This window comes from Zea mays, chromosome 9 (genome assembly GCF_902167145.1).
Source record: "Zea mays cultivar B73 chromosome 9, Zm-B73-REFERENCE-NAM-5.0, whole genome shotgun sequence".
In the NCBI taxonomy this organism is placed as follows: Eukaryota; Viridiplantae; Streptophyta; class Magnoliopsida; order Poales; family Poaceae; genus Zea; species Zea mays.
Window position 1 is genome coordinate 44,051,537 of NC_050104.1, and position 26,878 is coordinate 44,078,414.

The following is a 26,878-nucleotide window of genomic DNA, read 5'->3' on the forward strand; positions in this document are numbered from 1 at the left end:
CTTTGTGTTTGGGTAGCCCCGTCGCGGCATCGTCAAACCTTGCCCCTCGTCGTCATGTTCTCCCTGCTGCAGCACCATCGATTTGTACTTGTGTGGAATCGCAGTAGTGCATATGGATGTCAAGGGAAGTGAAAGCTCCATGCGATGCTAGCCAAGAACTCGACGTAAAGCATGAACTAGGGTCTCATCATTGTTCTTGTGAAGTTCAAGCCGAATATATAGTTTTGGAGGGAGATTTGGTGCTGAAGCCGAAGCCAGCAGCCCCCTTATTCTTCATCGTTGATCCAAGTCACTTCCCCGACGTGCCCGTCGATCTCGATGATCTATCTTCCAGTTGCGCGCCACTTGCGTTGAGCTCCGAAGCCCCCTATCGTGCTCGACCCCGGAGGCCTCCAACTCGTCGACATCCCTTGCATCGTCGAAAAATCCTGAGAGTTTGGATAAAGCAACAAATCTCATGTGGTGCTTGCTGGGTGCTCGACAAAAGGTCTGAGCAAGAATCATTGCCGTCTGCGCGAAGTTATGGTGAATATGGTAATCATACTTCGATTCGCTATTCTAGCTAATTAATTTGATAGATGGATTAGAGGGATATATATCGTGGTGATATTGTATTTGTAGCTTAAACGCGTCATGGGTATATTTTGATGCATGATAAAGGCCGTAATTGTGTGTTGCTTGCTTACCGCCATAATTATGAAGTAGTCGCAAGGTGGGGTGAAATATAGGTTTGATGTATGAATAATATGAAGAAACGTTTTAGGTCTTTAGATTTAAAAATTATGGTCTGGTGGTAGTCTTTGATGTCTGATAAGGTTCTGCTTGCTAAAACGAATGATGTGATGCCATGTTAATTATTGTGCTAAACAAGTAACCTAGAGAATTAGTTTAAAAAGTCAATTAAACAATTTCTATGCTTATCCCTAGTTTGAATATCGAGAGGTAGGTTTTAGGAGAGTAAAATGCTTATACATAATTTACTATTGTGTGTTGTTAGAATTAAATCCAATTAAGTTAGAATGCCATAGCTATAGTTTTAATGTGATATAGATATCTAGTATTTTCGTACTAGATTTGCGATGTCTTGCTATAGGTGTTTACTTCGCTATCGTGTAACACTATTTAAGTTTGTGTTATTCCTGTTTATATGCATTCATGTGCATTATGCAAATCATTTAGGTATGTTTATTGATTACGTGATATGGAGAACCAGAGCTGAGTCGACCACAAGATGATGTAAAGTGCAAGCTACTCCAAAAGGTGATGCTGGTGGATTAACCCGAAGATGGATGGACTAAGCAAGTATCATAATAAAGGATGATCACCAAGTGAACGTCATCTAACAAACACTAACCTAGTATTATCTAGGCAAGCCTCGGTGCATTATCCCTTTCCTTGTGTTTTAAAATCTTTATCACCTTGTTTGATGTGTTAGGTGATAGGAGTTGTGTGCCAAACAATTGATGCATTTCCTTCCTTGGAAAATTGATCACCATTCCTTGACTCCCTTTTATGAAAAAGATTTTTATGATGCTTAGTCTTGCTTTAGAAAAACAAAATGTTTTGTTTTAAAACAAAAGGTGATGCTTCATATTGGATGTGATTTTTTACAAAGAAAAACTTGTGATGATGGATCCATCAGGGCCTTGATGGGTTCAACATCTAAAAAGATGTACCTCTGTCAGGTACCAAACATTGGGTTTTAAATAATAAAGCTAAGACCGTACCGATGTGGGCCTGCTGACTGAGGACCCTTTAACTGGTCACATGCCTCGTCATGGGTAAGCTTTGCCTCGGGCAGACCAATACCAGAAAGGCCAACACACAATGGGAGTGAAGAGATGGCGAGAGTAGCGTGTACCCTCCATGGCAAGAGGCTGGACGGTGGTGTATTTGTGCTCTCGGTTGGCATGAACCCGGTCTGGTCTTGAGAAACCCGGTGGCGAGTTGACATATGCAAGGGTTAAGTGCTACATATGTCGTGTGATTGGAGATCCTTAGCTGAGTATTAATCGATTCGGATCGCCGTTACTTCTCGGACATGAAGACTTGGTCACTGAGTTACACGTAGCAATCCAGTGAACTGAAGGGTTGATAAAAAGACGGCTAGTATAGGCCAAGTGTTTGAACTAGGATAGAAAGAACTTTAGATGTAGGTAATTTTACTTAACCTGACAATAACTAGATTTTTAAGGATCCATTATTAGTAAGCATTTCTGCAAACAGAGTCCTTGATCTTTGATAAGCTCTACCTTAATTCCCAAAAGCCAGCATATCCTTGAGAGCCTTTTTTCCTTAGATCGGTAAGACTTGCGAAAGTACACTCCGTACTCAGGGTTTTCGAACCCATGTTGTTGCAGGTACTAGACTTGTGCTATTGTGGATGGTGTTAAGCGTCGGTGGGCACGACCTTCTTATAAGTCTAAGTAACTCTTCTATACTTCTTATTGAGGATGGTCACTTAAGCTAACATATATTTCAAACTTATAAATAATTTATAGCATTTCAAAGTTTATTTCTTTGAATCACTTTGTAACCACTCCGACAAATATAATGTAAATTTGTTGTAACTTGTAACTTTTGTAATAAAGAAATTCCGCTGCAAAATGTTGGTGTGTGATTTGTGTTTACTTAATCTTGTCATCCTGGTTGTAAGTAGTTTATTCGGGGTCCTTGGGACACTCGGACGGATCCTGTTAAGTTATGTGGTGCACGTGCATAGCCGTCTGAGGTTTTAGAGAAAAGGACAGATGCATATGGGCCCAATAACTTGGAAGGTTCTGCCACATTGTTGTAGTGTTAAGAAATTCTATACTCTATAGTAGTGACATAAGATCAAACCTAGAATGCAAAATATATTATTTGTGATGTCATAAAAATGATACCATAAGAGGTTTATATGGTCTAAGATAAGGTTTAATTTCAACTTAAATATGTATTAAAAACAAATTAGGGTGCATTGCATAGATGGAAACCGTGGTTATTGTTGGTAAACTGATAATAATAATCAACCGGATCTTTCTTTTTGTTTATACACGGCATTATTATTGCTTCGTTTCCCATGTTCTTGTTGGCGAGGCATCAGGTCCGTGTAGCCGATGCTCTTCCAGGTTGTCTGGAAGATCATGAACACCATGCTGGACAGGAACCCTAGGCCCACCGGCAGGTTCATGAGCACTTCCCTGACGTCTGATCCGATGTCCGGGAACAGGCAGCTCTGTATGCCGGCGTTGCCGAGGGCCACGACGATGAACAGTACCGCGGAGACGAGCGCGTGCACGAAGTCCAGCGCCTTGATCTTCATCCTCGGCATGTCGTTGAACTTGCACGTCCGCTCGTCGCATGTCCCGTCGTCGAAGTTGAACGGGTAGAAGCCCCGCGGCATGGCGACGCCATAGTAGAGCCGGCCGTCGTGTCCGACCAGGCTGTCGGTGAAGGAGAGCAGCAGGCAGGAGGCGGCGCAAGCAGCGATGAGCACGAGGGTAAGGTACCGGCTGGCAGTGCCGCATACACCGTGGTTGCTGAAGGACGGCGCCAGCGCATGGAAGGCCATGACAGTGCCGGTCGGCAGCAGCTTGATGATGTCGCAGGCGCAGCACAGGGTTTTGTCGACCAGCGGGGCAGGTGCCTTGGTGCTACCGCTCAACCGCTGGCGCCATGTGGATATGGTGGCATCAGCAGCTTCATGTCGTGGCCACACGAGTCGTCGCCCATGTGAGTTTGGACGGGGCCTGATTTCATCTCGTTACCGAAGGTTGCGCACTTAACAACGTGCGACTAGTTAGTGGAGGGTGCTTGCCTGCTTGGGAATTGGATACTCACAGCTCTGTGTATGTACCTTACTCTTAATTAAAGGTTCCAGGCACTTATATATATTGCATAGTTAGTTCTTGGTCGTCATCGTACTTACACGGGATTATTGGATATATGATATTGATGTCATCACATCACATGTTGACAATTTGTGGTGGTGCGCATCCGTGCTTGGACAGGGAACTCGTGCAAGGTAGCTGGATTACTGAAATAAAGTTGACAAGCACGAAAATAGTGGTCCTCCCAAATCCTGGCTAGCCACCACCAGACACAGCTGTATTGCCGAGCGCTTCAGAAAACACTTGGTAAACTCTTTGCCGAGTGTTATTATCGGTAAAGAGGACTCGATAAACTGTACATCGGCAACAATTTCTTTACCGAGTACTTTTTATTGGGCACTCGATAAAGTCTTTACCGAGTGTCATGTGATGCTCGGCAAAGAAAAGTCACCGACACGGTGATAAGTGACGGTGACGAAGACTTTGATGAGTGTACTCAATGGCACTTGATAAATAAGGCTCCGGTGGGCCTCCACGATAGCCTCTATGCCGTAAGCCGCAAGCTGGCACTCGACAAAGGGAGCTTCTTTGCTGAGTGGCTGACTGTCTGACACTCGGTAAAGGGAGCACCAGTTGGCCCCTTTGTCAGTTTCTTTATCGAGTGCCAGGACTACAACACTCGGCAAAGAAGATTTACTGGTTCCTAGGTGTACCTTGTTTACTGAATGATATGGCCACGGCACTCGGCAAAAGCACTCTTTGCCGAGTGTGACGCTCGGCAATTTGCCCAAATACCCCCTTTTATTTGTTTTTGTTATTCCATCCAAACAAACAAATTATATATATCATTGACATCACATGTATCACATAATCAACACATGTACCACCAACACCATATATCTCACAAATATCACCACATCAAACAAGTTTCATAAACATAAGTCTCACCAAAAGTATCTTACAACACCAAGTATTACCAACATCAACAAGTTCAACAAACACAAATATCACCAACACTCACAAACATAAGTCTCAATCATCACTATGAGATCATCAGCGAGGTGGCCGGCTGGACTGGTTCGGCGATATGCTGGGCAAATTGTGAGGGTTGTTCGATGCTGCCGATTGTCCCTGTACAAATAAGAGATTGCATATGTGAGACCAGATGAATATATATCATGCAGGACTAAAATGTTGATACCATAAGAGTATGGAATTGAGCAGGGTCAGCTGTAGGGAACAACAGAGGTGGTGGAGCAAGATCCTGTGCGGCGCCAAGGCTCTACATGTACTGAAACATCTCCGCCATCCTTTGTTGATGTGCGAAGCGAGCCACTCGCTCCGCCCTCATCCTCGCCTCCATCTCCATACATTCCCTCCTCTCTTCTTCTAGTTGGGCATATAATATTTCACCCTAGTGTTATAATAATGTAAAGATAAGCTATATAACTCAATGAATGATGAGGCACAGAAGCACTAACTTGGAGTTCCTGCATGTGATGGCGTGAGCTATCCCGGCGAGGTCATATGGTTGGGCTCGGGCCCGTGCTTCTTGCTCGCACCTGAGACAGAGTGGGAGTGGAGGACAAGTCGATTGCTCTATTGACAATCTAGTACCGCCCATGCCTCTTGCCTCCTCTGACCCTCACAAATATCCCCACTAAGTACAACACTGGACATATGTAAGCAGAAAATCAACCAAGTGCTAATCAAAGGTAAACCAGGTGAACTACCCCAAACAACGGTCACTCATCATGCTAGAAACATTTCTAAAATTGATACCAATTTGAAAATTTTAATGCTTATCAGATTTAGCAGTGGATTACAGATTTCATTGAAAAGCATGTATGTGTCAGAGGATGTAAGCATTATCATTATCTAACTTTTCAATCGTGTGTAGCCTATGCATTAAAGCAATCAGAAGCTAAAGACACTGATTTCGATCATCCACTACACTCAAATGGAAGTAGTATTGATACAGTGATGTGGTGACAAATGCAGACTCATCTTGATCTTTCTAAATTTCACTTATCTTGATTTTGATTTTAGCACAGAATTGATGAATCAAGGCAATGAATGACTCAAGGCATGAGACATAGCCACATTGCATACTAGTGATAGCAAAAAGGATCTCAACACATCGTACACATGCTTGGTGTCGATCTCAATGGTGAACAATTTATGGATTTAGCAAGTAATAGTCAAGTACACATTTATGAAAACAAGCTTAGCTCAACAATATTGTATCAATATGAGCAAAAAGAGCCTAAGCATGCCATAACATCATCATGTACACAAATAACATACTACTAAGAGCATAGTCACATCTAGCAGTATACAGGTGAAGTTCAAAATGCTACATGAGATGCAGATATAATACAAAAATCAAGAAGAAAATGCTATAAACTACATGAAAAGCAAAAGAAAGGAAGAAAAACCAAAAGGGAGCCCTCAGTCAAAAAAAGTGAAGCAAACACCCAATTCCCCTCGCAAATGAGCAAATGTGGACTGATCGAGGGATTTGGTCAAAATATTAGCAAGCTGCATGTGGTTATTAACGACGCAAATCGATGTCCCCTTTCTCATAATGATCACAAAGAAATTGAAAGCGAACATCAATGTGCTTGGCCTTCAAATGCAGCACATGATTCTTGGCGACACTTATGGCACTTGTGCTATCGCAAAGCAAGGGCACATGATGAAAATTCAAGCCAAAATCTCGTAAAGTGGCCATCATCTAAAGCAGTTGCGAGCAATAGCTAGCGATAGTGACATACTCAGCCTCTGTGGTAGACTGGGCAATGCTAGACTCTTTACGTGAAAACCAGGAAACCAACAAAGTCCCTAAAAACTGACAAGTCCCAGAAGTAGACTTGTGCAAATGACACCCACAAAACCAGCATCCGAATACCCACACAAAGACATGACAGAAGACGAGGAGTACCACAAATCAAACTTAGGAGTGAAACGAAGGTAACTCATAATCCGCTTGATAGCCTACCTGTGGGAGATGCTTGGGGAAGCTTGAAAGCGAGCACACAAACACACTACGAAGTGTATGTCCAGCCTCATCGTAGTCAGGTACCGGAGGGAGCCGATCATGCTCTTCGCCCGCATCTTATTCCTCGTCGGCATCAACCCCAAACTTGGTTTCTCTCAAAATTTTCAAGCTCCTCAAGCATAGCATTGACTCAGTTAGGATCAAACAAGGCAAGTCCAATATCTCGAGGCTCAAAACAAGCAATGAAAGCGGAGTGAGCAAAATGAGAAATATGTTGTGACCTAGAGCGAGTAACTCGCTTGTGAAGCTCCCCGATCATTTGTTGAGAAGGGCAAAGATGTTGAATGTATCGTGGTGCATCTCTTGAAATAGTTTCCTCACCCTCAACAGCAGCCTGATGGCCACCAAGCTCAGCAGGCTCCGGCTCGGGTGGACCCTAAGCCGTGGAAGAAGTGATGTCAAGTCCGTCAGCCAAAGTAGTGGAAGTAGGCTCGATTGGGGCAGCCGGTGTTGATGACTCAGGATCACACCAATCGGCGTCATCTTACTCCTCCTCTAAAAAGATGGTCTCACCCATCTGATCTGGACCTGCATTCTCAAAGACAGGGGATGGACTAGGCGACGTCTCATGAAATATTACTTCATAGGTATCCATGATACAATTAGTTTCAATGTTAAGAACACGATAAGCATGGGAGTGTAATGTATATCCCAGAAAAAGACCATCAGAAGACCGTAATTCAAACTTGTCCAAAATTCCCTATTTCAAGACAAAGCACATGTAGGCAAACTCACTAAAATGGCTAACCTTGGGTGGCCTTCCAAATCGCAACTCATAAGAAGTTTTGTTCAGAAAATGTGATATATTGGCCCTAGTGGATGGTGATATCCTGACCCAAGGCTTAAAAGAATTAATAGAGTACTCATACCAACAAGGTGCATCTTCTTTTTTGAAAGCCAATCTTGAAAGAACCTCAAGGTTAAGCGTGCTTGGCCTTGAGAAATCATGGGATGGGTGACCGACCGGAAAGTTTTCTCAAGTGTCCAAGAGTGAGGAAAAAGTGCGTACAAAATACTTGTGTTCGTCCGCGGGGATGATCTATGATCCTAGAGGCCTGCCAGGAGTAACAGAGCAAATCCTTGCGGTTTCACGGTCGTGTGTAGGCTAGGGATTCGGGCATATGGCACATGGCGCATATGGGCCTAGAGTGGTCACATGGCATGGCATATGATGACACTAGACACACAGATGTGTCCAAGAGGGGAGGTTCCTGGCTTGGGGTTGATCGACGAGGATGTCGATTGTCACACCCGGGCCTTAAGGGACAAAGTCGGGTGCATCTCATACATGCGCCAAAGAAGACAACATATATAATAACAGAGTGTATAGAGATAAATGTCATAATAATTAGAGTACTTATTACATAGCGGAAGTCTTATAAAATAAAAGATGACTATAGCAGGAACTAAAATCTATCCTTGGCGCCAGAAAGATGACTGGGAGACGCCACCTAGATCAAGTCGAAAGCCTCAGAGCTAGGCTGCTCCTCTTCGACCACTTGTTCTTCTCCTGTGGGGGGTGTGAGACAGCATGAGTGAGCTCACACATGTTCATCGCTCAATAAGTTGAGGGGAATAATGTGGCATGAACTCACCAAAGGTGGGAGTTCATGAAGTGTAAGGCTGATCAATAAAATAAAGGCTAAAGCTGAGCATTGCTTTTATAAGTTGGTCAAAAATTTATTAGCAGTTACTAAGTGTAAGTAAATACCAAACCATAATAAATAATAAGTAAAAGTAATAATAAAATAATCCCAATGCAATGAAATGACAAATTGGATTTAGGTTCCATAAATTAATCATGTGAGTGTCCGAGCCGCTCATGACCCTGAGCACGACTAGTATACCAATTTTACACTCTGCAGAGGTTGTGCATCTTTACCCACAAGTCGTGTTACCCATTTGCCACGGAGTTGATCAGACCCCATACACCTCTACCAAGGAAGCGAGGCAGGGTACCACTACGTGGCCTTTACAAAGTTCCACTAGCTTTAGAAAACTCGCTACAGTTTATAGGAAGCTCCAGTGCAGGAATCCCTCGCCTGACCGTCATCGCAGCAAAATCAACCCAAGGACCTCCCTACACTGACCACTCCCCTACAGCCCTTGCCCCTTTCGGGTAAGGTAGTCATCCACTAGCTTTCCTAGTTAATCAGCCAAGGGCGTCCCATTAAACCCTTGTGGTAGCACTGTTTTCCCGGGTGGTTCTCCATGTTCCCATTAACATATTTATCTTATCATGAATAGTAAATAATAAACAGATAATAAAAAGTTTAATCATGAGTAGTGAATATCTCTATACCCAAAACCACATAAAGCAATAGCATGTACTACACAAAAATTTAGTAGTAAAACCAGTGGTGAAACAAGGTATATAGATAGTCAAAATCTAGGGTAACCTATTGGGTCCCATCAAAATTAACATATGCAGATCATTATGATTAATAAGAACATGACTGGGTAAAGAAGTGATCAAGGGCTCAACTTGCCTTCAACGAGCTCCTACACAACAGTCTCAACCAGTTGAACCTCAGGATCCTCTATAGCTTGCTCATCTACTCACATCAACACAATACATACATAGTATAGCAAACATTAACATCACACCAAACATGTAAATAAAATACACAGTAATAATCTAGACATTAAAATAGGATCATAGGAATTGGAATCATTAAATTTGAAGTTATAGATTTTAAGATATGAATTTTCCAAGGTTTTATTTATTTAATACAAGATTAAGTGATAGATAAATTTTAAATTGTCTTTCATGTCAAAACAGTGGCACAAATGGTTAGACAATAATATTACAAAAAATTAGGAACTGGAATGGCATAATTTGGAGTTCATATGAATTTTACAATTCCTAGCATTTATTTTGATATTAAAAATCTATTTTCCAATTTATTTATTCAATTTCAAACTGTACTGGACTGGGCCTCATTTTCCGTGAAGCACAGGGGGCTAACCCACAAGGTCGCCAAGATTCAGTGAATAGTAATACATGGACGGCGGGTTCTAATCCTTAATTCTAGAGGGGCTCCTATGCAAAGTTACATGGCTGAAAGGGTAAGCAGCTATGTCGATCGTCCGATCTAAAACGAGGTGCCCAGATTAGATCCGTGACGGCGCGAATCGGTACGCGACGGAAGTCGTTGGATCAAGGCCCTGCAGTTCGGATTTTAAATGGTATGATTACATCCTAGGCGCCCACGACCGGATCAATGGCCAGGATGAACCCAGACCAAAATGTTAGGCGCACACCAATCTGGGCACAGATCCCACGATCGACGGCCAGAAACTCATCGGCCATACCCGCTATCTCGACCGGCGGCGCCACCGTGCGACCCAGACGCGACGGACGCCATTGCCGGAGCTCCGAATCTCGCTATATAGCGCGCTATTCTCCATTCTACGGGATGCTACACAATCGGAGGGGGCTAGTGAACAATTGTGCAAGGAATATTCACCGGAGATGGGTACGGAGATTCCTGGCGACGGCGCACTGCGGCACCGCGGCGGAGATTGCACTGCGGTGAACAATTGCGGATCGTTCCGTCGTCGATTTGGCCCACAAACGTCGCAGATGTTTTCTCACAAGCGCGACGCAGGACCTCGACCCGATCCTATGTATCCGATGGCGCCGGGGAAGAGATTCCGCAGCGGCGCCGGTCGCCTAGGAGTGGATTCGCCGCTCTTCTTTCTCTCGCTAGCTCGGTAGTGGTCGAAGACAGGAAACAGATGAAGGGGACGCGCCCGGATGCTTTTATGGCTCGTGGTGGGGGGTTCAACGGAAGCGAGGCCGGTAAGCGCGAGCGGCCCGAAGCCATCGATGCGCTCCCGCCATGCGCGGAGCTCCGTTGCACAGGATAAGTCTGACCACGAGGGCCCAACGGGCAGAGACAGCAAACGACGCGAGAGCGAAGGTCGACTGGGAGGCTGACAGCGTGGGGACGGGATGTCGGCGCAGGCCACCGCGAAGGAGTCGTGCGAGGTGTGTCTGGCAGGTGTGGTCTAACCGTTGGCATACGGCGGACAAGGCGGGCCCGCTTGGCGGCGCGTGCGCGAGAGGGGGCTGGCGAGTGGAGCCCACATGTCGGCGCCGTGGGGTGGAGTTGGGTCGTGCGTGTGCTGAGGGAAATACAGGTGTGGGCCGAATAGCGTGTAGTTGGCCCAACTGTGCACAACACTGATTTTCTTTTACAATTCCATTTTTCTCTATTTTGTCTTCTTTATTTTGAATTCAAAATTTGAATTTGGATCTTTTTAGGAGTTGCATATTTGAGTCCAATGTACACCTTAAAACCTATTGCAGAGATAATATATTTTATATATTTTTTATACTCAATTCACTCCCATAATATTGTTTCCTTCTTCTCTTTTTCTAAATTCTAGGATCTCCTTTTATTTTCCAAAACCTATTTTGGGAACTTAATATATTTCTTCTTCAAATTATTTTATGTTGTCACAAAATGCACACAAAGGAAAATAATATCCAGCATGATGCATAATTTAATGGCATATATTCTTTTATTACTTATTTGTTTTTTTAATATGGTGTTCACATGTGATGATAAGTAGATTCAACACACACACAAAATATAGGACAATAACTTTTCTCCTCTTTTATTATCTATTACAAGTTGGGTATTACAAATCCTACCCCCCTTAAAAATAATCTCGTCCTCGAGATTTAGGAAGGACTAGGGAAAAGATGGGGAAAATCTATGCGAATCTCTTCTTCTCTCTCCCAAGTAGCTTCATCTTCTCCATGGTGACTCCATTGTACTTTACACATCTTTATAACCTTATTTCTCGTGACACGAGTCAGTGTATCAAGAATCCTGATAGGATACTCCGCATAAGACAGATCATCTTGAACACTAAGGTCTTCCATTTATAGCTGCTCCTCAGGTACCCTGAGGCACTTCTTTAGTTGGGACACGTGAAAGACATCATGTACATCTGACAGGTGATCGGGTAGTTCTAGCTGATATGCAACTTCTCTCACTCGCTTTAAGATCAAGAAGGGTCCAATGAAGCGAGGGGACAACTTTCCTTTAACTTTAAATCTCCTCATACCCCGGATCGGTGACACTTTCAGATACACGTGATCACCCTCCTTAAACTCCAATAGTCTTCTCCGGGTATCAGCATAGCTCTTCTGCCTTGATTGTGCAATTTTCAAATTCTCTCTTATGATTCACACTTGTTCTTCTGCCTCTTGTATAAGTTCAGGCCCAAAGAACTGTCTTTCTCCAGTCTGATCCCAATATAGGGGAGTCCTGCATTTTCTGCCATATAGAGCCTCAAACGGTGACATCTTCAAACTGGCCTGGTAGCTATTATTGTATGAGATCTCCGCATATGGTAAGCTCTTATCCCAACTTCCACCATGTTTAAGAGCACAAGCTCTTAACATATCCTCCAGCACTTGGTTAGTCCTCTATGTCTGTCCATCAGTTTAAGGATGGTAGGCCGAACTAAAATTCAACTGTGTATCCAAGCTCTCATGCAACTTCTTCCAAAACCGAGAAGTAAACTGTGATCCTCGGTAAGACACGATCTTCTTAGGCACTCCATGTAGACAAACTATCCGAGTCATATACAATTCTGCTAGCTTGCCTCCCGTGTAATTAGTCCTCACAGGTATGAAATGAGCCACTTTTGTCAATCTGTCCACAATTACCCAAATAGAGTCATATCCTGCCGGAGTGCGAGGTAGTACAACAATGAAATCCATACCAATTTCTTCCCATTTCCACTCGGGAATCTTAAGCGGGTCCAATAGTCCAGCTGGTCTTTGATGTTCGACCTTAACTCTTTGACACACATCACACTTAGCCACATGTGCAGCCACATCTCTTTTCAATCCATACCACCAGTATTCCTGCTTCAAATCCTAATACATCTTAGTGCTACCAGGGTGGATAGAGTAATCAGAATCATGGGCTTCTTTCAATATAGTCTCACGAAGGCTATCAATCTCTCGAACACATATCAGATCCTTGAACCATATAGTACCTTGCTCATCCTCTGTGAATTCTGGACCTCTAACTTTAGTAATCAGATCCTTAATCTCTTGAATTTTAGCATCACCAATCTGACCATTACAAATTTCATGCTCCAAGGTAGATTCCACTTCAATGGTGACTCCTTCAGTGTGAGCAACTATCCCCAGGTTAAGTCTCCTGAAATCCTCAACAATCTCATCGGGTAGTTGGGCAACAACAGTTGAATGAACGTGCTCCTTTCGACTCAAGGCATATGCAACAAAATTTGCCTTGCCCGGGTGATAGTGAATCTCCAAATCATAATCCTTAATAAGCTCCAACCAACGGCGTTGCCTAAGGTTGAGATCCTTCTGAGTGAATATATACTTCAAACTCTTATGATCCGTTATACTTGGCACTTATTTCCCATAATGTAATATCTCCAAATCTTAAGTGCATGCACAACAGCTGCCAGTTCTAAGTCATGAGTGGGGTAGTTCAATTCGTGTTTCCGCAACTGACGAGACGCATAGGCGATCACATGTCCTTCTTGCATGAGCACACATCCCAATCCTTGGCCACATGCATCACAATAAATGTCAAATCCCTTCTGTAGATCTAGCATAACCAACACTGGTGGTGACATCAATCTCTTCTTCAATTGATCAAAGCTGTCTTGGCACTTCTCGTCCCACTTAAATTCTCTTCCTTTCTCCAGAAGCGAGGTCATAGGCTTAGCAATCTTAGAAAATCCTTCAATAAACCTCCAATAATATCCTGCAAGTCCCAAGAAACTCCGAATCTCAGTAACTGTAGTGGGTATGCTCCACGCCATTATCTCCTTCACTTTAGCAGGGTCCACTGCTATTCCTCCATTAGAAATGATATGTCCAAGGAATGGCACCTTGTCAATCCAGAACTCGCATTTACTGAACTTGGCGTAGAGTTGATTATCTCGTAGCTTCTGTAGCACCAATCTCAGATGTTCTTCATGATCACTTTCACTCTTAGAATAGATAAGAATATCGTCGATGAACACCACGATGAATCTGTCCAAATACTCCATAAACACCTTATTCATCAAATTCATAAAATAAGCTGGTGCATTGGTTAATCCAAATGACATAACAGTAACTCATATAATCCATATCGTGTCGAGAAAGTCGTCTTGGGAATATTCGATGGTCTAATCTTCATTTGATGGTATCCTGATCGGAGGTCAATCTTCGAGAATACCCTAGCACCTCTCATCTGATCAAATAAATCCTCAATGCGGGGTAACGGATACTTGTTCTTCACAGTAACATCATTAAGTGATCTATAGTCCACACACATCCGTTGCGAACCATCCTTCTTCTGTACAAACAGTATTGGTGCTCCCCAGGGTGAGGAACTTGGACGAGTGTACCCCGCCTCTTGTAACTTAGTTAACTGCTTCTTCAGTTCTTTTAACTCTTCTACAGACATCTTGTATGGCCGTTTAGATATAGGAGCAGCACCAGGTAACAGATCAATGACAAACTCAACTTCCCTATCTGGTGGCATCCCTGGTAACTCTTCTGGAAAGACATCCGGAAAATCTCTAACCACATGGATGTTATCACCAACAAACTCCTCAGCTATAAAGTATATCGCCCATTTGGAAGAGGTGGTTACTGCAATTTGAACTTCAAATGTTTCTCCTTTAGGGCTAGTGAGTTCTATAGTACCCCTACCACATGCTATAATGGCCTTTGCCTTCCTTAACCATACATACCAAGGATCAGATCTATACTGCTGGCCTCTAATATTATAGCAGTAGCTCCAAATTCTCTTCCCATAATTGTTAATGTCAATCTACGTGTCATTTGATTTGCCTCAATGGGCCCTTTAGGTGTGATTACTATCATTGGTTTTCTCATATTTAGCAGTGGTATCTCATTTGTGTTGGCATATCGAGCAGACATGAATGAATGTGTATCACCAGAATCAAATAATATGGTTGCAGGAATGGCATTAATGTAAAACATACCAAGTACGATGTCAGCACCATCAGGAGTAGCATCAACGCTGACTTGATTAACCCTGGCAATAGAGTATCCCTTGCCAGGAGTCTGTTTCTTGTTCTTAGCTGGTGTACCAGAATTCCCCACCGGACAAGCATTAGCATAGTGCCCAATCTGACTGCACTTGAAACATGTAGGGCCTGTCTTCTGTCCTGCAGACCTCGTCGGGGTGCCAGTGGGGGCAGCCTGACGAGTAGGAGGTGTCCGTGGAGACCCCTACGGAGTGTACAGAGCTGGGCGTGGTCCTCCTCCTGGACGAGTAGGTGTACCCTGTGGCGAAACATAGCGGGGATGAACACTGCTGCTACCTTGCCCCTGTGAGATAGCCTTCCTCTTCAAGTCTCCCTGTTGAACACGCTTGTGTTCAATAGCAAGAGCCTTATCCAGCAGCCTCTGAAATGATGGAAATGTATGTGCCACCAGTGCATACTGTAGGGGTCCATTAAGTCCTTCAATAAAGTGCTCCTGCTTTCTCTTATCCTCAGCAACTTCATCCGGAGCATATCTGGAGAGCTGAATAAACTTATCGCGGTACTCGCTGACAGACACGTTGCCTTGCTTCAATGACAGAAACTCCTTCTTTTTTATCTTCATCAATCTAGCTGGTATATGATAGTTTCTGAACTGTGTACTGAACTCTGCCCAAGTAATAGTATCAGCAGCATCATGGGCAGCAACATAAGAATCCCACCAATCAGCAGCAGGACCTGTCAAACGACCAGAGGCATAAAGAACTTTCTCCCGGTCTGAGCATTGGGCGATGTTAAGCATCTTCTCAATTGACTTCAACCAATCATCTGCATCAAGTGGATCTGGCGAGCTGGCGAAGGTTGGCGGCTTGTGACTCATAAACTCCCGGTGCTTATCACGAGGTGGAACTGGTGGTGGTGGTGGAGGCAGTGGTACTTGCTACTGTTGTTGTTGCGCCCTTCTCTCCTGGCATATCTCTTCTTGTTCTTGGCGCAGCTCCCGGCGTATCTCCTCTCTCTCCTGGCGCATCTCCTGACATTCCTGCTGCATCTGCGCACTCATATCTGCCATAGTGTCTGCCATCTGTGGCATCATCCTCATCTGAGCTGTAACCAGTGGGTCAACTCCTGCTGGTGGAGGCGGTGTTGGAGGATCCATCTCTGCTGGTTGTGGCTGGGGTTGTCTAAATATCCTCTGAGTGTGTCGTCTGGGAGGTAAATCAATTCCACCACCCTTCCTAGTATTGACCATCTGAGTTAGAAATATATGGTAATAGAGAATAGTAGACAAGGCAGGTAGTTACGAATCATGTTACTTTGGGGGATTTATTAGCTAAGTAGATTAATGTTTTACCTACCATAGCTAATTCATTACCTTATGGTGGTACATACTAAGATGACCGTTTATACTATTTCAATCAACCAAAGAAGCAAATCAGGCATTGATCATCAGAACAATCAAACAACATTTTTAAATAGAGAAAAAATAGTTTTAATTTTGTCTTGGGTTCCCTATCTCTTAAAGAGATCATAAGTGTAGGATTCCAAGGTGTGAAACCCATCTTGTCTTAGAGTAGAAAAGGTAAGAATGATCAGAGTAGAACAGTAGAAGGTGAGACAAGATCAAGATAAGTATAGAAAGAATCAGAGTAAGGTAAGTAGGTAAGGGTTTGTCCATTTCTATCTAGGTTTCGTCGTACAGTCAACATTTCCTCTGATACCACTTCTGTCACACCCAGGCTTTAAGGGACAAAGCCGGGTGCATCTCATACATGCGCCAAAGAAGACAACATATATAATAACATAGTGTATAGAGATAAATGTCACAATAATCAGAGTACTTATTACATAGCGGAAGTCTTACAAAATAAAAAGATGAATATAGCAGGAACTAAAATCTATCCTTGGCGCCAGAAAGCTGACTCGGAGACGCCACGTAGATCAAGTCGAAAGCCTTCGAGCTAGGCTGCTCCTCTTCGACCACCTGTTCTTCTCCTGTGGGGAGGTGTGAGACAGCAAGAGTGAGCTCACACATGTTCATCGCTCAACAAGTTGTGGGGAATAATGTGGCATGAACTCACCAAAGGTGGGAGTTCATGAAGTGTAAGGCTGATCAATAAAATAAAGGCTGAAGCTGAGCATTGCTTTTATAAGTTGGTCGAAATTTTATTAGCAGTTACTAAGTGTAAGTAAATACCAAACCATAATAAATAATAAGTAAAAGTAATAATAAAATAATCCCAATGCAATGAAATGACAAATTGAATTTAAGTTCCATAAATTTATCATGCGAGTGTCTGAGCCGCTCATGACCGTGAGCACGGCTAGTATACCAGTTTTACACTCTGCAGAGGTTGCACATCTTTACCCACAAGTCGTGTTACCCATTTGCCACGGAGTTGATCAGACCCCATACACCTCTACTAAGGAAGCGAGGTAGGGTACCACTACGAGGCCTTTACAAAGTTCCACTAGCTTCAGAAAACCTGCTACAGTTTATAGGAAGCTCCAATGTAGGAATCCCTCGCCTGACCGCCATCGCAGCAAAATCAACCCAAGGACCTCCCTACACTGACCACTCCCCTACTGCCCTTGCCCCTTTCGGGTAAGGTAGTCATCCACTAGCTTTCCTAGTTAATCAGCCAAGGGCGTCCTATTAAACCCTTGCGGTAGCACTGTTTTCCCGGGTGGTTCTCCATGTTCCCATTAACATAATGATCTTATCATAAATAGTAAATAATAAATAGATAATAAAAAGTGTAATCATGAGTAGTGAATATCTCTATACCCAAAACCACATAAAGCAATAGCATGTACTACCCAAAAATTTAGTAGTAAAACCAGTGGTGAAACATGGTATATAGATAGTCAAAATCTAGGGTAACCTATTGGGTCCCATCAAAATTAACCTATGCAGATCATTATGATTAATAAGAACATGACTAGGTAAAGAAGTTATCAAGGGCACAACTTGTCTTCAACGAGCTCCTGCTCAGCAGTCTCAACCATCTGAACCTCAGGATCCTCTGTAGCTTGCTCGTCTACTCGCATCAACACAATACATACATAGTATAGGAAAAATTAACATCACACCAAACATGTAAATAAAATACACAGTAATAATCTAGACAATAAAATAGGATCATAGGAACTGGAATCATTTAATTTGGAGTTATAGATTTTAAGATATGAATTTTCCAAGGTTTTATGTATTTAATACAAGATTAAGTGATAGATAAATTTTAAATTGTCTTGCATGTCAAAACAGTGGCACTAATGGTTAGACAATAATATTACAAAAATTTAGGAACTGAAATGGAGTAATTTGGAGTTCATATGAATTTTCTATGAATTTTACAATTCCTAGCATTTATTTTCATATTAAAAATATATTTTCCAATTTATTTATTCAATTTCAAACTGTATTGGACTGGGCCTCATTTTCCGTGAAGCGCATGGGGGGCTAACCCGCAAGATCGCCAAGATTCAGTGAATAGTAATACATGGACGGCGGGTTCTAATCCCTAATTCCAAAGGGGGCTCCTCTATACAGTTACATGGCTGAAAGGGTAAGCAGCTATATCGGCCGTCCAATCTGAAACGAGGCACCCAGATTAGATCCATGACGGCGCAAATTGGTACGCGACGGTAGTCGTTGGATCAAGGCCCTGCGGTTCGGATTTTAAATGGTATGATTACATCCTAGGCGCCCACGGCCGGATCAATGGCCAGGATGAACCTGGGCTGAAACGTTAGGCGCAGACCAATCTGGCCACAGATCCCGCGATCGACGGCCAGAAACTCATCGGCCATACCCGCTATCTCGATCGGCGGCGCCACCGTGCGACTTAGACGTGACGGACGCCATTGCCGGAGCTCCGAATCTCGCTATACAGCGCGCTATTCTCCATTCTACGGGATGCTACACAATCAGATGGGGCTAGTGAACAATTGTGCAAGGAATACTCACCGGAGATGGGTACGGAGATTCCTGGCGATGGCGCACTGCGGCACTGCGGCGGAGATTGCACTCCGGTGAACAATTGCGGATCGTTCCGTCGTCGATTTGGCCCACAAACGTGTTGATGTTTTCTCACAAGCACGACGCAGGACCCCGACCCGATCCTAGGTATCCGACGGCGGCGGGGAAGAGATTCCGCGGTGGCGCCGGTCGCCTAGGAGTGGATTCGCCGCTCTTCTTTCTCTCGCTAGCTCGGTAGTGGTCGAAGATAGGAAACGGATGAAGGGGACACGCCCGGATGCTTTTATGGCTTGCGGTGGGGGGTTCAACGGAAGCGCGACCGGTAAGCGCGAGCGGCCCGAAGCCATCGGTGCGCTCCCGCCATGCGCGGAGCTCCGTTGCACAGGATAAGTCTGACCACGAGGGCCCACCGAGCAGAGACAGCAAGCGACGTGAGAGCGAAGGACGACTGGGAGGCTGACAGCGTGGGGACGGGATGTCAGCGCAGGCCACTGCGAAGGAGTCGCGCGAGGTGTGTCTAGCAGGTGGGGTCTAACCGTTGGCATACGACTGATAAGGCGGGCCTATTTGGCGGCGCGTGCGTGAGAGGGGGCTGGCGAGTGGAGCCCACATGTCGGCGCCGCGGGGGGAGTTGGGCCGTGCGTGTGCTAAGGGAAATACAGGTGTGGGTCGAATAGCGTGTAGTTGGCCCAACTGCGCACAACACTGATTTTCTTTTACAATCCATTTTTCTCTATTTTGTCTTCTTTATTTTGAATTCAAAATATTCAATTTGGATCTTTTTAGGAGTTGCATATTTGAGTCCAATGTACACCTTAAAACCTATTGCAGAGATAATATATTTTTTTTTATTTTTTATACTCATTTCACTCCCATAATATTGTTTCCTTCTTCTCTTTTTCTAAATTCTAGGATCTCCTTTTATTTTTCAAATCCTATTATGTTGTCACAAAATGCACACAAAGCAAAATAATATCTAGCATGATGCATAATTTAATGGCATATATTCTTTTATTACTTATTTGTTTTTTTGAATATGGTGTTCACATGTGATGATAAGTAGATTCAACACACACACAAAATATAGGACAATAACTTTTCTCCTCTTTTATTATCTATTACAAATTGGGTATTACATCGATCTTCTAAGGGGGTGGATTGTGATATTCTGGCCTTGGTGAATAGTGATATCCTAGCCCAAGGCTTAATAGAATTAATAGAGTACCCATACCAACAAGGTGCATCTTATTTTTGGAAGCCTGTCTCGAAAGAACCTCCAGGTTAAGCATGCTTGGCCTAGAGAAATCTTGGGATGGGTGGCAAACCAGGAAGTTTTCTCGGGTGTGCATGAGTGAGGACAAAGTGCACACGAAAGACTTGTGTTGGTCTATGGGGATGGTATATGATCCTAGAGGACTGTCAGGAGTAAGTACGACTGGTCCATGAGTGGACGGGGAGTTATAAATGGTATGAGAGCTGACCCTTGCGGTTTCACAAGCGTGTGTAGACTAGGGGTTCGTGCATATGGCGCATGGCGCATGTGGGCCTAGAGTGGTCACATGGTGTGACAGAACCTCCCAAGTCATTAGGCCCACCTACAGTTGTCCTTGTCCAACGGACCTCAGACAACCCTGCAGGTGCCCCTGATCACTTGACAAGTTCGGTATCTGTAATCTTTACCTTGCCCAAGAGCGTTTTACCCGTCACACAGATATTACAACACATCGTAGGTACGAGAATGCGGAAGCAGTTACAATAATTTACTTAATTTTAAAGTAAGAAAGCATAGTATTATTACAGACCAGAGCGAATATAGGAGTGCAGGAGTAATATTATTACATAACTGGGGAGGCAAAAACCCCTCCCAATAAACAGTAAAGAGTTTTTCTTAAAGGAGGACACTTCCTCCCGCAGCTTCAGTCTTGGTTTTCCTCTGTAGGCACCACCTTGGAACAAAAGCAACAAAAATTTGCTGCTTCCTCACCTAAAACAACATGGGACAAAGCCCTGAGTATGAAGTGTACTTTCACAAGTCTTACCCGTCAAAATAAAAGACTCTCAACGATATGCTGGCCTTTGGGACTCAAGGTATGGCTTATCAATAATCAAAGACTCTGTTTGCAGAAATGCTTACTAGTAGTGGATCCTTAAAAATCCAGTTTTAATTGTCAGGTTAAGTAAAGTTACCTGTATCTAGAGTTATTTCTACCCTAGTTCAAGCACTTGACCTATACTAGCCAATTTCTTATCAACCCTTCTTATTCACTGGAATGCTACATGTAAGTCAGTGACCAAGTCTTCATCTCCGCGAAGTTACGGTGATCCGAATCGATTATACTCAGCTGAGGATCTCCAATCACATAACATATGTAGCACTTAACCCTTGCATATGTCAACTCGCCACCGGGGTTCTTAAGACCAGATCAGGTTCACGCCAACCGAGAGCAAAGATACACCACCGTCTAGCCTCTTGCCATGGAGGGTACACACTACTCTCACCATCTCTCTACTTCCATTGCGTGTCATCTTTTTCTGGTATTAGTCTGCCCGAGGCAAAGCTTACCCATGACGAGGCATGTGACCGGTTAAAGGGTCCTCGGTCAGCAGGCCTACATCGACAAGGTCCTTAATCGACTCAGACGGAGACACTACACCGAGACTCTCTTCTCATGCAAGTCACTCACCCGGTCTCAGCTTTATCATTTCAAACCCAAAGTCTGGTATCTGACAGAGGTACATCTTTTCTAATGTTGAACCCATCATGGCCATGATGGATCCACCATCAAGTTTTATTTTTGAAAACATCCCACCCACTTTGAAGCATCATCCTTTGTCAAAATAAAACATTTTGTTTTTCTAGAGCAAAGCTAAGCATAAAAAAAACCTTTTGTAAATCAAGGGATTGAGGAGAAGTAATCAAATCCAAGGAAGGAAATGCAGCAACTGGTTTAGCACATAACTCCTATCACCTAATGCATCAAGTAAGTGAGAAAGATTTCTATATAGCAAGGAGGTGGCAAATGCACCGGGGCTTGCTCTGTTCCACATATGTCAAAGTAAAAGCAGTTTCCTACTTGAGGTTCTTCAGGTGGTGGTTGTGTAGTCCTCGCTTCTTCAACTCCTATCTCTTCCTCGTTTTCTATATATATCCATATTTTAAGTCTTGAATATAATTTTCCTTCACGAATCTCCAGGAAACTAGGGTTTTTGGAGTCTATAGTGAAATTCATAAGGCAGGAGATCAGGGTTTTGGGTTCTAGGTATCAAACATGGTCCAAATCATACCAAACTTTACCCAAGGCATCTAAATACTATTTAAAGCTTATCTAAAAAGTTTGGTGATTTTGAAGTCATTAAACAATTTCTAAAATTTTAGGAGTATAGGCTTTAACTATTTTAAATACTCCATAATTCCTTATTTGGGATAAAAATCATAAAACTATTTTTATTAAATACTATAGAAAACCAGGAGCCTAGTAAAATTGGTCTAGTATTTTTAGCATTTTCAGTAATTTTCTAGAAATTATTTAGTCCTGGCAGAAAAAGAAAAGAAGAAAGACTCTACAGTATTGGGCTCATTTCAATCCGAGACGGCCCAGCAAAGACAGAACTCGCCTGCGCGTGCGCCCGTGGAGGACAGTTTGCACAGAGACCCCTGGCGTTTTAAACAACTAGCAAAGGGGTCGCGACACTATTTATATGTTTCACTGACGTTTACAGGAAACCCCTTCTACTTCAATTTCTTCGCAGTGTCAAGTCCACGATGTCGCACGGCGGATAACCGAGCTCCGGCGAACCTATAACGTCCGAATAACTCAACCACCAGTGTTCCCGTGCGATTGACACCGAATTCGACTTCTACTGACCCTTTCCCCTCCATCAATTGCAGAGTTCTATCCCTAAATCGCTCTGTCCACGGTGACCGTGCGATCAACGGACAATCCAATGCGTTCCCGGTGATCCTCTGGGTCCTAGTTTAATTGGCCGGGTCAGAGAGTACTAGGAGCCTATCAGAGCACTGAAACAAGTGAATAGAGGGCATGAACGGACCTGAGATGAGCCAGCCACGGCGAGGTGTTCACGCGGCGGTGGTTTGGCCGATTTGGGGGAAATGGGAAATTGGGCGGCTCTAGTGAACAATTGGAGGCAAGTGTTAGTGCACTGGATGCGTATTTACCTAGCGGAGCCACGGGTGTGCTCAATTTATAGCATGCTTGAGCGGTGGTCCATGAATTTAACGGAGACGCGCGGCGGCTGGAGAAGGAGGAGATCACGGGTGCAGGTGATTGGTGTCATCTACTGTGGCGGCTCTCCAGCGATCACCGGATACCGATGACCCGAGTTATTGCGATATGGTTATGGGTCTCAGGCGTGGTGCAATCGTGGTGAACAACGCAGATTCCGGTGACGGCCATAAGGCCACGTCGCCGGCGCAAATGACCGAGGGATAGCGCGGCCACATTGTCCCGGACCTATCCACGGCGTGATCTTTTCACCAGCGAGATCAATCCATAGACCGGAAGCACGAATCGTGGCGATCGGCAACAATCACGGTGGAGGATCACCGACAGCGGGATTCAAGGATCCTGTTGATATTTGTGTGCACTGTACCATTGCGATTTTTCTTCACAACAACTGACAGAGCATGTTTGGGGTCAATTTGCTCCATATTTTATGTGCTGACCCAACCATCACTCTGCATCAAAGTTGAAGCTTAATAAACCAGCTTTAACTTTGTTACATTGTGCACCCACAAAAAGTCACAGGATCTTACTCAAAATCGAGCCCTAAGTTCATCCAATTTCACTGTTACTGAAAGTTCAGACTTAAGGTGACCTGACAGCCCGACTTTGGATCAAATTTTCTCAAAACCTTTCATGGCACCAAGGCTTAATACCTATAGCAAAGTTGTTCTCATATAGTAGCTCTACAAGTTTGATATATTGACCCTAGCCAAATTCTTTGTATTTCTGGACAATTGTATTTCAGACTTCACCAATGATCATTAGAGTGGCCCTTTTGCAATTTGGCCCAAATCTCAAGGTTTCTTTTGCAATTCTTCAAACATGTGCACTATATGACTTAAGGTACCCTAATTCCATGGTTTTTGCACTTAGGTCCAAAAATGTGCCACATTTGCATATAACCCCTTAGGGTTTCAGTCCAGGGTTTTCCAGGGGTCTATTTAGGGTTTCTGGCACTTCTAGGGTTTGGATGCCACATCAGTCCATTAATGGTGACATTTTATGATTATTACTAATAAGCTTTGAAGTTTTTCTCTTATTTAGGCTTTGTTTACTCTCTTAAGCCCAGTTTAGGGTTAAGTACTCTACTCTAGGGTTTTACCCATGACTAGTCACATCAGTACAACTTGTTTGAACTTTTTGCCTAGTGAATGCATTCTATGTGTGACAAACACATGACATGCCAATGCTTATGATGTTATGCTCAAGTTTTAGTGGCAGTAACACCAGGGGTGTTACATCCTTCCCCCATAAAAGAATCTCATACCGAGATTAAAAGTCCTAGGGCAAGTAATGGAAAACAAAACGTGTCTTATTTTTATTTCCTTATTTTTGGTACAAGGCAGGGGTGGTATGAGGTTCCTTCTTCTATTATAACAAGTGTGCATATCTTACAATTTACACGAAGCTAAAAAGCCTGGGAAATTTTTATCTAAAAAGTCTTGAGTTTCCCAAGTAGCTTCATCTTCCGTGTGTTGGTTCCATTGTATCTTATAAAACTTGGGAGTTCTCCTTCGGGTAATCCTGTCCTTTTGATCCAAGACTCAAATAGGATGTCCGGAATATGTCAAGTCTGGTTCTAAGGCGACATCTGTCACTTCAACGGTTCGATCTGGAACCCGAAGACACTTCTTCAATTGAGATACGTGGAACACATTATGCACAGCAGAAAATGTTTAGGGTAACTGGAGTCGGTATGCTACTGGTCCACATTGTTCAAGAACATGGAAAGGACCAATGTACTGGGGTGCAAGCTTCCCTTTTACCCCGAAACGAGATACACCCTTCATTGGTGAGACTTTTAGGTAGACATAATCTTCAACTTGAAAGTACAATGGTTTGCGTCGCTTGTCTGCATAACTCTTTTGGTGAGCTTGGGCTTCTTTCAAATTATGTATTATTCGTTGAACCTTTTCTTCTGTTTCTTTTACCATATCAAGCTTGAAAAACCATCGCTCTCCTGGTTCAGACCAATTTAACGGAGTACGACACCGTCGTCCATACAAGGCTTCAAAGGGTGCCATTTTGATGATCTCTTGATAGCTATTATTGTATGAGAACTCCGCTAATGGTAAACAGTCATCCCATTTCTCTGGGCATTCCAAAACACATGCTCGCAACATATCTTCAAGTATCTGATTTACCCTCTCAGTCTGCCCACTGGTTTGGGTATGGTAGGCCGAACTGTGAAGCAACTTGGTACCCAGGGATTTATGAAGTGCTTCCCAAAACATGGCTACAAATTGCGGTCCACCAATAATGCTATTTAGATCATGATTCGTCTTAGTGCTTCCGGGATGAATAGAATAGCGACTAAGATGCGCTTCATCTAAAATTTGTTGGCGGATCTCATCATTCTTGGGCACAACTATGCGGTTACTAAACCATACAATGCCTTGATCATCTTTTCTAAAGCAGTTGGCTTTACCGGCCTCCATTTTCTCATGAATGTGTTTCATACCCTCATCATTTCTTTGTGCATCAATTATCCTTTGCAGGAGGACTGACTCCAGCTTTAAGTGATTGAAAGTTCCATGTTGAATCATTCCCAGGTTCAACCTTTCCATTTCTTGGCATAGTGTAATGTCAGAAGTCTTCATCGTAAGACAGTGACAAGAAGCCTTGCGACTTAACGCATCTGCCACCACATTGGCCTTGCCCGGGTGATAATGAATTTCTAACTCATAGTCCTTAATAAGCTCAAGCCATCTCCTCTGTCTTATTCAGCTCTGATTGGGTAAAGATGTACTTTAAACTTTTATGATCTGTATAGATATGACAGATATTCCCCAGTAGATAATGACGCCATATTTTCAGGGCATGAACCACAACAGCCAATTCTAGGTCATGAGTTGGATAATGTTTTTCATGCCGGCGTAACTGCCTTGAAGCGTAGGCTATCACTCGGCCCTCTTGCATTAGAACATAGCCTAGACCACTACCTGATGCGTCACAATACACATCAAAGGGCTTTTCAATGTCCGGTTGAGCTAATACCGGAGTAGTGGTTAATAACACCTTCAGCTGCTCGAAGGCTTCATTGCATCTTGAAGACCAATTAAATTTGGTATCATTCTTTAATAGACTTGTGATTGGCTTCACAAGATTGGAAACATCTGGAATAAATCGGCAGTAATAACCAGCCAGTCCAAGGAAACTTTGAACTTGATGTACAGTGGTTGGTGGTTTCCACTCCAAAATATCCTTGACTTTGCTGGGATCCACCGCAATCCCATTGGCAGACTATACGTGTCCTAAAAATTGGATCTCCTCCAGCCAGAACGCGCACTTACTGAATTTAGCATATAATTGGTGCTCCCTTAGGCGCGTTAATATGATCCACAAATACCGAGCATGCTCTTCTTCATTCTTGGAATATATCAAAATATCATCAATGAACACCACCACAAATTTATCCAACTCGGGCATGAATACCGAGTTCATAAGATATGTGAAGTGGGCAGGAGCATTTGTTAACCCGAAAGACATAACCAGATATTCAAATAATCCATACCGCGTAGTGAATGCGGTCTTAGGTATATCTTCGGGTCGGATACGAATCTGATGGTAACCCGACCTGAGGTCAATCTTGGAAAATACCCGAGCTCCGGTTAGTTGATCAAATAAGATATCAATCTAGGGAAGAGGGTACTTATTCTTAATTGTGACCTCATTAAGGGGTCTATAATCCACGCACATCCGAATCATTTGATCCTTCTTCTTGACAAAAATGGATGGACAACCCCATGGAGACGAGCTTGGTCGGATGAAT

At 43.5% G+C, this 26,878-nt stretch overlaps 1 protein-coding gene across 1 annotated transcript; it reads right to left on the bottom strand.

The window, feature by feature from the left end:
* Nucleotides 1-2,894: 2,894 nt before the first annotated feature.
* On the bottom strand, nt 2,895-3,825 carry LOC103639910 (protein DMP4). The gene has a single exon (XM_020544574.3). It carries the CDS (start codon nt 3,551-3,553, stop codon nt 3,008-3,010), a length of 546 nt encoding a protein of 181 aa, XP_020400163.2. The 5' UTR covers nt 3,554-3,825; the 3' UTR covers nt 2,895-3,007.
* Between the last annotated feature and the right edge of the window lie 23,053 nt (nt 3,826-26,878).